Source organism: Emydura macquarii, unplaced genomic scaffold (assembly GCF_026122565.2).
Source record: "Emydura macquarii macquarii isolate MOO-44397 ecotype Brisbane River unplaced genomic scaffold, CSIRO-AGI_Emac_v2 contig_499, whole genome shotgun sequence".
Lineage (NCBI taxonomy): Eukaryota > Metazoa > Chordata > Testudines > Chelidae > Emydura > Emydura macquarii.
This window is the reverse complement of record NW_027130636.1, coordinates 9,097,335-9,110,440: the sequence shown is the minus strand read 5'-3', so window position 1 is coordinate 9,110,440 and position 13,106 is coordinate 9,097,335. Positions and strand designations below refer to the sequence as shown.

Below are 13,106 nucleotides of genomic sequence, written 5' to 3'. Positions count from 1 at the left end.
TGCTCCCCTGAAAAAGGAATAAACAATTACCATCTCCAATTACAGTATAGAGGAATAATAGACAATTGTATAGAAATGCCATATAGCAAAATAATAAACAGTTCCAGTTTAATTGTTTAGCTAATTAATCTTGATCAGTGCTTTTATATTTACCAAAACTATGAAGAGGGACTAAATGCTGAACAGTAAAAAAGAACTTTTAAAAAACTCTGTAGCCAATTGTCCAAAGCATAAAATCTTGGAGAGGAGTTTTTGTTTAAACTCTTCCATCCACTGTTTTCTTCAGCAATGGTGATCAAGACATAGCAACCAAAGAACACTTGCAGAAGCAGCTTGGCAGTGAAATATATGCAGCTCTCCATAGACTGTGTCTTTGATTAATACTTCTGCAGCCAATAGTGACTTCATTGTATATTGCTGTTTTATTAACAGTCAAGCAAAAAGACGCCTAAGATTGGCAATGGTGAATTATGATGGCTATATGCAACGGTGCAGAAATATTTCCAAAATACGAACTGCAGAAATGACCATTCAATTTCATGTGGAAACGGCTAAACCAGTGCAAATGAAAATATAGAGCTGTATCTAAATTGTTTTGTAACAGAAGTGCCTCCTATACCCATGTGTCTAGCTTCTTGTTTCTCACTGTGCTGCCAACCTGGAAGGTGATGAATCTGTCTTTGTCTGGGTGATATCACTTCTGTCACTGTTATTATGTGCCCACATCAAATACAGAAGGGGAAAAAAAATTAATCCAGTGCTAGTTGTTTCAAATGTTCGTCAGTTTCACCAAAAATTGAACCATGTTCCTCCCCCTGTTCCCCAGCAGCATTTTGTTTGATTCCAAATTAAATTAGCAATTCAAGTTAAAGAGCTGAAGAAAACCCTGCAGATTGACTGACTCTGAAGAAGAGATTTGTGTATTCCTCTATTCATATACAAGGGGTGATTTATATGCCTAAACTGGGGTTTTCAGTGGGAGTTTGGCAGGGAACCAATCAATCCCCTTACAATCCTGCTGGAAACACATTTCACCTGAAGAGCCTGTGTCTTCTCCACTAGCACAAAGCAGCCATAAAGCCAGTCCCCTTGAGGAGTCACTCTGCACTGGGGAATCAGTAGGTATCCTAGAGCCACTATAACAGTTCCCCTGCTCCCAACTGCTGGTGCAAGGGACATCCCTAAAGAAAGGGGGCAAGACCCGGCTGTCTCTGTGGTATGGCCATCCCCGGTTACCAGAACCTTTAAGAGCTTTGGGCAGCTGGTTATAAGTTTCAGCAGCCTTTGGCCTAGTCTAACTTATGCTGGAGACCAATTGCAGTGTACATGGAGTGTAGAAGTTGCTTAGTTAGTTTGTTTAGTTAGTTAGTAATAGGCACTGGGTATTATATTAAGCACAGATTGGCCAAACTAGGGAATCCAAGCACCAACGTCTATTGAAAGGAACTACCAGATTCTTATGTGTAAACTGGGATGAAGAGCAATATCGGCCATATCATCATAAGATCCTTGTTTGATGTTAGAGATAAAGAAGGAATCCTAGAGGCAGTTAAATGCATTACCTATAAATGCAATAGCAGATTCCTGGGGTTTTTTTTTTGCCCACCGGGGTTGTCTATAATTGATTTATACAAAAGATGGTCTATAAAATGTATAGGTTTATATGCTCATGGTGATTGGACACTGTACTGCTGTTTTGTGCAATAGATACAATATGTTTTATGGGCAGCTGTCTCACACTGGCTTTGTTTGTCTATACAGGGTACAGCTGCTATTAAAGTTCAGAAGATGCTCTCTTGGCATAACTTCAAAGTATTCTGCCTCCCTTTAATCCCTTTTGCTAGCTGATGCCAACATGTTTTGGTTTTAGCTTTGCTCCTTTTGAAGCAAATAGAGCCTCCCAATATGGGAACAGCCTGTTTGGTTATGAACAAGTTGGTACCAGAACACCAGGTTTGTGGTGTTCAGTATCAGAGTAAAATGAGATAAGCCAGGGATAGGCAATGTTAAGGTACTAGAGGGCCACAAAGTCCACTAAAATGCTTTGGTGGGCTGCGACGTATGATGTGGCAGGGGGTCAGGTCTTGCCCACGGGGGTGTGTGACACCAGGAGAGGGGTCAGATCTTGCCCCCAGCCTAACCCAAGCTGGGCGATGGTGGGCCAAATAAAATGATTTGGGGGCCAGATGCAGGCACCAGTTACCCATCCCTGAGATAAGCAATAGTATCCTTTCATATACTGAACATCTGCAAACATTATATATTAAAAAAAAAAAAGCTAGCTGCAGAGGATGTATTCAAAATTAATTGATTTTATAGCTAGAATAAAGTCATGTACATCACTACATTTGACCTGATTCTGATCTTTCTTCTATTGATTTTATACCAGTGTAATTACTGACTTCATTAAAATTACTCCTGATTTACCCAAGTGTGAGAAAAGAAACAGAACATACGTGGCTAAATAGCTGAATTGACTGTAAGTTAATAGATGTCCAACAGGATAAACAGCCCATTAATTCCTGTTTTCCTTGTAGTCGCAAAGTATGTCTACACTGCAGTGTAAGCCCAGGCTCAAGGCTATCCCTTCTTCCCTCTACGGACAGATCACACTAACCCAAGGCTTGGACCCAAGATCCCTGGACCCATGGGAGTACAGAATCCAAGCCTGAGTCAATCCAGGACCCAGGGTTCAAGCCCTATTGTTTGTAGATACAGCCTCACTGGACTGATGATCTGGGACTCCACCAAAAGTATTCTACAATCCCAGAAGCCAACTGTCTCTGTCCTCTGGGCAGTCAAGTTTAGTGGACAGTCAAGTTTTCTCACACTGCAACACAAAGAAAAGGCTAGAGCGGCCACATTGTGGGAGGGCACTATGAAGTCTGGGGCATGGGTGGTGGGAGTCAGGCTCACTAATGCAGTGGAGACACTGGAGTCCCAGGTTGGGACTGAGGATTCAACAATTTCTAAACTGGGGTTACAAATAAGTGAAGACGCTCAGGGTTAACAAACCCAGGGTCTCCTCACTTGAGTTATACTAACCCTGGGCTTACGTTGTAGAGTGGACATACTCTGAGAGCTGTATTCTGTACTGTGTAACACTTGATTTCATTGTAATCATTGCAGTGGAGTTACATTGATGTAAAACTGGTGTAATAGAATGGCAAATCAAGATATATGGGAAGATTGTCATACACCAGTGTTTTTTCTCTCCTGTCTCATTGGGGACTACCTGTTTTCCCCACTGAAATGACCTGAGTTATAGTCCGTTTCCCAGCAGCAGAAACACTCTGGATGTAGCACCCTCTAAGCTATGTCTGCACAGCAATTAAGCACCCGGAGCTGGCCTGTGCTAGCTGACCCAGGCTCATGGGGCTCAGGTTGCAAGGCTATAGAATTGCAGTGTAGATATTTGGGCTTAGGTTGGAGTTCAGGCTCTCGGACCCTCAACCCTCACGGGATCCCCAAGGTTGGTCTCTAGCCCAAGACTGAACGTTTACCCCACAGCTTTACAGCCCCGTAGCCTGGGCCCTGCGAGCCCAAGTCAACTGACCTGGGCCAGCCACGGGTGTTTAATTGCACAGGGCTTCCAATTTGAATTTCCTGCCTCATGGCCATTTTGCTGCCGCAAGAGTGCTGATATAACCCTCTTGTTTAATTGTTTCTGCTGTCAGCTTCATCAAGAGCAACTACATCCATATGGCCTGCCAGTGTAAAACTAACAACATACATGAAGCTTCCACCCTTCACTCAACACAGAAAACCAGGCCAAACCTGAAATTAAAATTCCATTTATTTTAGATTTATTGCTGTTAGCAGAAGTTCTGACAGTCTCAAGTGAGAGCCCAATCTCTTGAGATTTCCAAACGATAGCTATCCATATGTATTTGGATGACACCCCTGTGAACCTGAGTAGACTGATTTACATCAAGGAGATTTTACATCATGATTTAAATTGCCAAGTGAAAAGCCTCAATTTGAATAATTTATTTTAATCAACTTTTCCATTTGTACTTTTTTTCTAAAGGAAGATGCATTCTCATTGGTTGATACAACGATTAAATCATTAAGTTACAACTAAATAGAGCCCTGACGCTAGATTTGGTACATCTTTTTGCTGTCTGGGAGGATATAAATATAAATGTATATATGTATAACTATATACATTTATTTAAGCAATTATATAGCTTAATATTTTCAGATTCTTATTAATTGTATATTTTGTATGTTAGAAAATGATGAATGATATATTGCTTATTTACTAAATATTTAACTTTTTGTTCATGATCTGTGTCAAGTTTCATTAGGATAGTAACTGGAATTTAATTAAACACATAAGAGCATATAACATTTATTTTAATAAAAGAAAACAAACCCTGAATACGGTACATGACCAGTTGTGCCATATTCATAAACCTTGACCACAAAAGTTCGATATTTGTCCCCTGATTCTTTCTTTCTTGTAGAAAAACAGCCTTTAGCTCAAAATTTTTTATAAAGGCTCATGGATTCAGCATATTTGTTTTATTTGAATGTTCTAAGAAATTATAATAAGTTTAGGCCTCAGCATGTTTTGTATAAAATTCAGATTTCGTTTTAAAGAGGTTTATTTTTTAAAAGAAAAAGTATTTTAATATAAATAATAAAAAAAAATGATTTAAAAAATTATTTTAATTTTTCTTTTAAATCATTGATTTTTATCCACACTGCTGGGAACCAGATCGAACACGCAAAGTTTTAGGGGTTGGCTCATGTTTTATTCTTATCAGTAGTTCTCATCTCCAGGCAACAGAGGGTTGTAGTTATAATGCCCCTAGATGTGAATTTGTCTTGCGTGCATTAAGCTCTTTGTGCTTAAAATTTTGACTTTTAAGCCCTGCTGCGGAAGGATGTCCGGTTGTTGTACTGGAACTTAGCAAACATTGTAAGAATCATACAGAAAGCTTAAAGGACCTAAAAGCATTCAAAAGCAGCACCTATTGGTCTACAGATTGTGGCTTTCTGTCAGCTTGCAGCTTTGTAATCTATGCAAGGTGTTGAAGGATAAAAAGCCAAATATTAATGTAGCTTTAAGAGACTATATTAGAGCTAAACAAATAACAGTGCTACTTGAATTCATCACATTTGCTTTCTTATGTTACACTGTATGTACATTTTACATGTAACCCCTGCTTGCTTGGGGAGATGCTTTGTCCCTCTCTAGTGGTGGCTAGGCCCCATAGAGAATGATGAGCCTTCTACAGTGTTGGCTAATAATGTCTTTTAGCTCCTATGGTAGAAGCTCATGCATTAAGCTCCAGACGTCCCAGATTTGATCCCTGCTGCCAATGCCCACGTGTGGGACTGCATTACATACATTTAAAAGTATTTCTATATTCTGTTATTGCTTGCATTTTAGCTTCTGATGGCTACTAAATGTGCTTACTAGAGTTAACATCATGGCTTGCTTGTTAAAAGGATTTTTTTTAAATAACTTCAACATCTGTTCTGTTATTGCATGGTATAATGAATTATTAGTGTTGTGGAGAGCAGCATGCACTGAAACATTGATACATTAGTTGAAAAATAACAGAAGAAATCACAACAATGGCTCAGATCCCCTGCCTCAGTAAATCACCATAGGTCTATTGATTTCAGTGGAGCAACACTGATTTATACCAAATGAGGATCTGGTCCAATTTGTGTGATATTTTTGTCTATATATTGTTACTGAGGGCCCAGTTGCTCCCTTCCATAGGAAACTCACAGAAGGGGTTAGGAGATCTCTGGAATATGGTAGCTCTTCATTATTGGGTGGGTTAGTACATGTTTCCTAAATCTGTCTCGACCACCCTGAACAGATTCCAGGACTGGCAAGTGCTCTCTGCAGAGACAACTGAACCCCTTCAACTCCCTTTGTATTTGAAGACTAAGTAGAGATCCTGAGGTACTGTGGACCTGATTTTGATCTTTCAGTGGAGTAAATCAGTAGTAACTCCACTAAAGTGAATGGAGTTACACCAGTGTACAGCTAGCTTGAGATCAGAGTCAGGCCTCAGACCTCTTCTTATTGTATTTGATATGTGGAATCCACCCCAGTGCAGAAGATCCTTCACATGTCTTAAGTAGTGAATTTCATTCGACCAGAAGGAATGCATTACTCCAGAATGCAGTGTTTATTGCTCAAGAATAAGCACAGTAGCTATAAATGCAAAGTGAAAGTTTGTATGCAGTATTGTTGTAGCCATCTCAGTCCCGGGATATTAGAGAGACAAGATGGATGAGGTGAAGTATGTCTTGAAAGCTTGTCTCTCTCACCAACTGAAGTTGGTCCATAAAAGATATTACTTCACCCACCTTGTCTCTCTAAGAGAAAGTGTGTCCTTTTTTTGTGTCATGCATCAAGCTTTATTTCTTATTGTGCATTAGCACAAGGAACCAACTGAGAATCCTAGTGTACAAAATAATCAGCTGCTCAGCATTATAGTTTCTACACCTCCAATGCAAAACCAGAGATGGCCTGGAATCTGTAATGACTTGGCTGATCTCCCGAAGCTAATTTTAAAGGACCAGCAATTCAGATGTGAAGTTTCCAGAGGTGAACTATATTTGATCAACTGTGTTTGGCCATCACAGACACAACATCAACTGCACTGTCAAGTGCACTCTGACCAAGATAAACAACTTGAGCAAAACACTCCCCATGGAAGATGACATTTCCTGGCTTTCATTAAATAGTCATGAGTGCACCCATATAGTTTTAAAATTCAAAAGTTGGCTGAACACACCCTGTGTTTCACATTTCACATGGGGTCAAATTGAAAGGGGCAGGTAATGAACCTGAAAATAAAGCTAATTTTCCCTCCATGTTTTAGAACTAGAGAGAGGCCCAAGCTACAAATTTTGAGTCAATTTGAATGTTCCCCAAATTCAGTGGCATTCCATTCCAGGATCTGGTTTCAGGCTCATTTCTTTCCACACTAGAAATTACTTGTAAAATTGTGCTGAAATATGCATTGCTGTTAAAGGGCTAGATCCAAAGCCTGTCAGCATTAGTCTTTCAGTTAACTTAAATGAGCTTTGACTTAGAATGATCTTTTGCAAGTTTATACATTTCTCTAACATTCTCTCTATTAGACTGCACAAATGAGCACCCGCTGCCTCAGATAAAGGTGAAGCTTTGTAGTGATTTATAAACGTCCTACAACATACTCTACAAAGTGCATTAAAAGTATATAATTAAAAAACATTTCAAACAAGATGGTCTGCTTGCTTCCTTTGTACAATCTGAGTGGAAACTGTCTATTGTTACAGAACCCATTCAACTGCATGAGGCCCCATTATTCTTAATTAGAGGACTAAGGCTATTCAGCCATGCCAGTGCTTTCATAGTGTTTTACAACAATGGAAAAAATCATGCAGATTTCCTTCCTTCAAGATTGTTGAGTACCTAGAAGTGACAGTTCTCATTTTTCCGTGGTTGAATAGTGATATTGAATCAAAAGTCATTTAGTATATTTCACTGCAAATCTCAAATGAACAAAAATATTCTTTTCATATTGTGAACTTGACATATTTCAGTTCAGTTTCCAGGAGGTATTACCTACCATGACACCATGACCTTCTTCCCACCACATTAGGAAATAAATGGCATTGGCTGAGAAACATTTCTATGTTTTTGTTTTTGTTTTTATGGAATAGAGAATTTTCATAGCAAAAAGAATATTAGAAATAAAGTATAATGTCATCATCTTAACAATCTAATGTCCCAATAATAAAGCTGGTGAAAGTCATTTTACTAGTTAAGACCTTTGGGGCAGGAATTTTAATTTACTGTCTGTACAGTGCCTTGTACAACGAGGCCTCTAGTCACCATGATAATTTCGATGTTAAATAATATTTTAAGCTCCATTTCAGAAGAATGAAACTGTGTAGCAGTAATGATGTGACCATTATAAGCAGATGGATAGTCATACCACAATGTCAACATATTCCATTGCTAACCTTGATCATAAACTTATCCTTAAAGTGCAGATCTGGGGGAGATTTGAGGAGTTATGTGCTCAAATCTCATTGATTTTTTAATGGGATTTGGACGCCTTTCTACCTCTGAAAATCTCCCACTACTTACTGCTGTCATTTCTCATATACTATTGTTTTAATAGAGCTTTAAACTCTTGAGCTACAAAAATTACAACTTAGTCATCTGCATTTGTTTAGATATTTTTAAAGCAACGTTGAGGTGATCTGATAGCATGGTGGTTATGGCTGAGATCCTGATTTATTTACACACATGCTTAATTTTAAGCCCATGAGCAGCCCCTTTGACTTCAGTGAGCCTGTTTACATGCTTAGTTAAGCACTTGCATCTGAGATTGCTGGGCAGTGCTTCTGTTGTGAAGTGCCCATGCTGAACACTTGCAGCAAACAGCATGACAGTGCTGGGATGAGAATAAACAGAGACTAAAATTAGGCCAATAATTCTGTTTGGACCAGAGCATCAGCTAGTGTAAAGTGATGTAAGGTCCACTGGCTTCAGAAGAACAACTCATCTCTGTAGGTGGAGAAGGTGATTTGGGCCCAAGTTCCTTTTGGTGTAGGGCCTTATGAGAGAACATTAGAACTGGTGAGGGTTATTTTATCTCTCTCTAATTCAAAAAGCAGCCTAATGAATTAATTCCACCTCTCCCCCACCAGTCATTGGCTTCCAGGCCAACAACATGTGCATACAGAATTTGGCTGATGGAATTTGAATTGGCTTAGACATGACAGCCCCCCTCCACCAATCACCTTTAGCCTAACCAGAGACCTGTTGCTGCGAGGAATAGATACACTATAGATTGTTTTAACTGGATGTAATTTTGTTTTCTTATTTGTGGTGTGCAGCGAACTTCTCCCTACACCCTTCCCCATCCTCATCCCAAACATCAGCTACAAACCAAGTCAAGTGGAGGTTAATATTGAGAAAGTAATTGTCAGAGTGATAGCTGTGCCTACACCACTCCACTAGTCATCTGCTCTGGCCCCTCTATAAGAGTGGTGTGTGCTTTGATTTCATTCTTTAACCTAATCCCTGAAGTACTGTTCTGCAAGAAGAAGCACCCTAGTCACAGCATTATGAAATAGAAACTTTAACGTTTTTTCATAGTCAGTTGTCTCTCAAGTGCTCTTTGAGCTACTGTCCAGGCTTATCCGAGATTGTTTTTATATGCCAAGCTTTATCTAGTCTTCATTCTAATACATATTCACTTTCCACATCAAAAGTCCAAATCATTAACCCGAATAGGCTTTAGAGGGATGGAAATGGCTTGTTTTTTCTATCTTTTCGATGCCTGATTTCTATAGTTCTACAAGGGTAGCAGGTGGATTATGTGAGATGGGAAGCAAATTAAACACTACCCAATGGTTATGGTATCAAGGAGTGTTTTAAACACATGCATAGAGTTCTTAAGTTAATTGTCCTGTCATTTCAACATGGTAATATTTGAGAAGTGCAAATATGCTCTAAATCGGAGTCTCTATTGACTGAAATATTTGGTAATTTAAGTGATTCTTACTCTCAGCTGGGTTTTTTTAGACTTAATATTATAAAGCTTCATCACTGATTCTGATAATGGTACAGACTGAGGAATGACAAGATTGAGAGCGTAGTATCGTTTTCACAATTTGCATTAGCGAACAAGAATGTTCACTCTTAGTAAATGTAAATATTATAAAATTGTGTATGCTGCATGGTAAAGCAATTACTGTGGAAATGGCTTCTTACAATTTCAGCGCATTTCATCATAGAGCAATCCTACCAGCTCGTCTTACTGTCACATTACAGCCAGACATAGGTTGCATCGAAAGGGCTTTTGCCTATTCAGGAATTCGATGCCTGCTGTCTTGGTTCACTTGTACTTGTTACTAGAATGACAGACTTTTCACTGTAAGTTGGAGATATATCATTTACTGGTCAAAAAGAGTGTTGCTTTGGAAATGTAGCTAATGGACCTGTCCACATACAATGGCAGCCGGAGGTGCTGGAACTTGGTATGCGGGGGGTGCTGCTGCACCACTTGGCTTGAAGTAGTAATAACAACACAAATACATGGTTTCAGTCGTCAGCACTCCCACTATAAAAATTGTTCCAGCACCACTGATGGCTCTACTAATGCTGTGTGGATTTGCCCTGCCAGGTGCTACCCAGGGGCCTGAACCAAAGCCCATTGCAATCAATGGGGATGTTTCCATGGACTTCAATTGGCTGTGGATCAGGCCCTAAATAGTCAGAGTCTGGTAATCTTGTTGGGGCAGAGTTGTATAATTTTATTATCAGTGTCCCTGGGCATCCGTAAGTTATAAACCACTTTTCTGTCAACCTCTAATGTGTCTGTGTTTTGCAGAGGCCTTTGAGTCATTGCTTCGCTTTGCTGAGAATCACACAACATCCCTGTTTGAGACTGCTTACAGAGCCATGGCAAAAGAAGCGGCAGAACCTGTCAAAGAACTTTTTACAGACCTCTCTCTGTACATTTTGGGTGCTGAGACTACAGTGGAAAATGCAGTTTTACGGTTCTTCAACAGTCTCTTTCCTTTGGTTTACAGTCGGCTAATAAACCCTGGAATTATAGATTTATCAGAGGAATATACTGAGTGTCTCCGACTAACAAGACAAGACATAAATCCCTTTGGACATTATTGTAAAGAAGTGGTTACAAAGCTGTCAAAATCTCTTTGGGCAAGTAGGATGCTAAACCAGGCCCTCAGTATGGGCATTGAAGTGATAAACACGACTGAGCATGCTGCTCTTACAAAGGAATGTAGCAAAGCGCTGGTGAAGATGCAGTATTGTCCACATTGCCAAGGTCTGACGCTAATCAGACCTTGCGTGGGATATTGTCTAAATGTAATGAGGGGCTGTTTGGCCAGTGTGTCGGAGCTGGATACTCAATGGAGGGAGTATATCTCCACACTGGAAAATCTGACTAATGAAATGGCTGGGTCACATGATCTGGAATTTGCACTTGTGGGAATCAAGAATTCAGTCAATGAAGCCATCCTGCATGCACAATTGAATGGACCACAACTCTCTGCCACAGTAAGTACTCCTTAATTGTTTTTGAAGTTCAGTTTTCGGCTTTCATTTGCTGAATACACATCTGATCACTTGATGTTGTTCTTGCATCAATTAGCAGTCAACAAGACCTTTGTCTATAGTGCATGCAAATATCACAGATAATTACTTTGGGATTCACTGGAGCCTGACTTAAAATGAAATGAAGAAAAGTTAGCTCCTTGAGAGAGAATTTTGTAAACTTTCTGTGGAATTTGCTAAATAGAGAATTTAGAGTACTTTACATATCCGCTCAATGTGTGATGGGACTTCAGGTACATATCTTCATGTTAGAATGCCTAGCAACATTTTTCAGAAGTCTCATTCCAGCTGAGGACTTTTTAACAAAAGACATGGGGAGATTCCATAAGAGTCAATGTTGGGAAAGTGGGATTGTGAGTGTAAATATCTCTAATTGCTAAGAATTCCTAAAAGCACCTTGATATTTAGCACTAAAGAAAGTATCAGGAGAAAGAAGCAAAGAAAGAAGGAGGGAGGAAACCGTAACATGATATGATGGCAAAGAATAGAAAATGGATGGAGAAGGAAAGAGTAGTGAGATGATTAAAATGCTGTTTAATGTACAGTATATACATGAGTGAAGGCTAAAAATATGCTGATAGTGGATCCATCTTTTATGGGGGTAGGGTTAGGGAGGCAGAGCTAGGATGTTAGAATTACACAATAAATAATGGCAACACATAACTGACAAGCCTTCTGATAAAGTGCTGAACACTGGGCCAAAAATTATTGAAATGACTAATGATGCAGCTGGCTACACTTGCATGAAGTCCAACACCATTGTCAATAAAGAATCATGGCAACTGTGCTCAAAACAGAGTTGAGACTGATCTAGGAAAATTCAGATTGATCCCCTTGACTTTGATGAAAAGGAAACCATGCAGCGAAAAAGTGAGAAGGAAATGAGTTGCACAGATTTAGAAGGTTAAGTCCTGTCCTGAATTTCGGTTACCATATTATTTAGGGGGAAAATACTTGAAAGACTAAAGAAAGGGGAGGAAAAAAGAATGCAATTCCAAACCAGGAAAATTTGTGCTACACGGGTATGCCGGCATGGTAAACCTAAGTGTTTATAGTTTAGAAAAATAATGAAGTTATCAAATTAGCAACATATTCAGTTTTGAACAGATCAGGTAAAACAGTGAAAGCACAAATGAAAATGTAAAAACTCAGAATATGCTGTATGATCAAAACATTTGTTAAATGTAAACTTAGAAGACAGACCGTAATAATGCCTAGGATATTTTTTCTTCAATCACACTTGAATATGTGGAGACATTTGCTGGTCTCAAGGTTGTCTGGTTTCATAGAATGATTCAGGATGGTGATTTTATAGGGATACTGTGCAGCGTACATGAGCCATGGAACTTCCTTTCATTTGATGATGAGTCCATCATAGGGCATTGTATGTTTAAAAAAACCACCCATACCTCAGATACCTGAAGAACAAATTGTCAGAGACCCATTCCACTCCTCTGTGCTGTGATGCCATTGTTGTGGTACATTAGGAGATATGGTGACCGAGATATTTTGTATATATGTATGTATTGTATAAGAAGTGAATCTGGTGGCAAGGAGAATTACAGTACATAGACCATATTTTATCCTAAATCAGATCCATACATCCCCATTGACTTCCATAGGAGTAAATGAGAGCAAATTTAGGATTTTGCAGAAAAAATGACCTAACATATGCATTGTATCTGCTGTAGGAAATATTATATTCTATTTCTTTTATGTTAAGTGTTGGGGAGGGAGAAATAGACAATGCAGGTGAATATCAGATAATCTAGGATCTTATCCTGCACTTTGAAGTCAATGAGAATTTTGCCTTTAATTTCAGTGGAAGCACAGTTGGGTCTTGAAGTGCCTTTCAGGCTGAGAAACTTTCTGTTAATTCTTATTTAAGTGTCTCATCTGAGTCGTACATGATTCCCTTTCATTAAACATTTTCCTTCAACTTTCCAAATGACCTCACCTAGATAAATACATGGAATTTTCCATTCCT

At 39.1% G+C, this 13,106-nt stretch overlaps 1 protein-coding gene across 1 annotated transcript in view; it reads left to right on the top strand.

Moving 5' to 3' along the window:
• LOC137147116 (glypican-5-like) overlaps positions 1-13,106 on the top strand; it is a 532,878-nt gene that overhangs the window by 136,240 nt on the left and 383,532 nt on the right. The window contains exon 3 of the mRNA XM_067538902.1: positions 10,368-11,062. Within this exon, the coding sequence (XP_067395003.1) occupies positions 10,368-11,062 (695 nt within the window). The remainder of the gene's footprint in view (positions 1-10,367; positions 11,063-13,106) is intronic.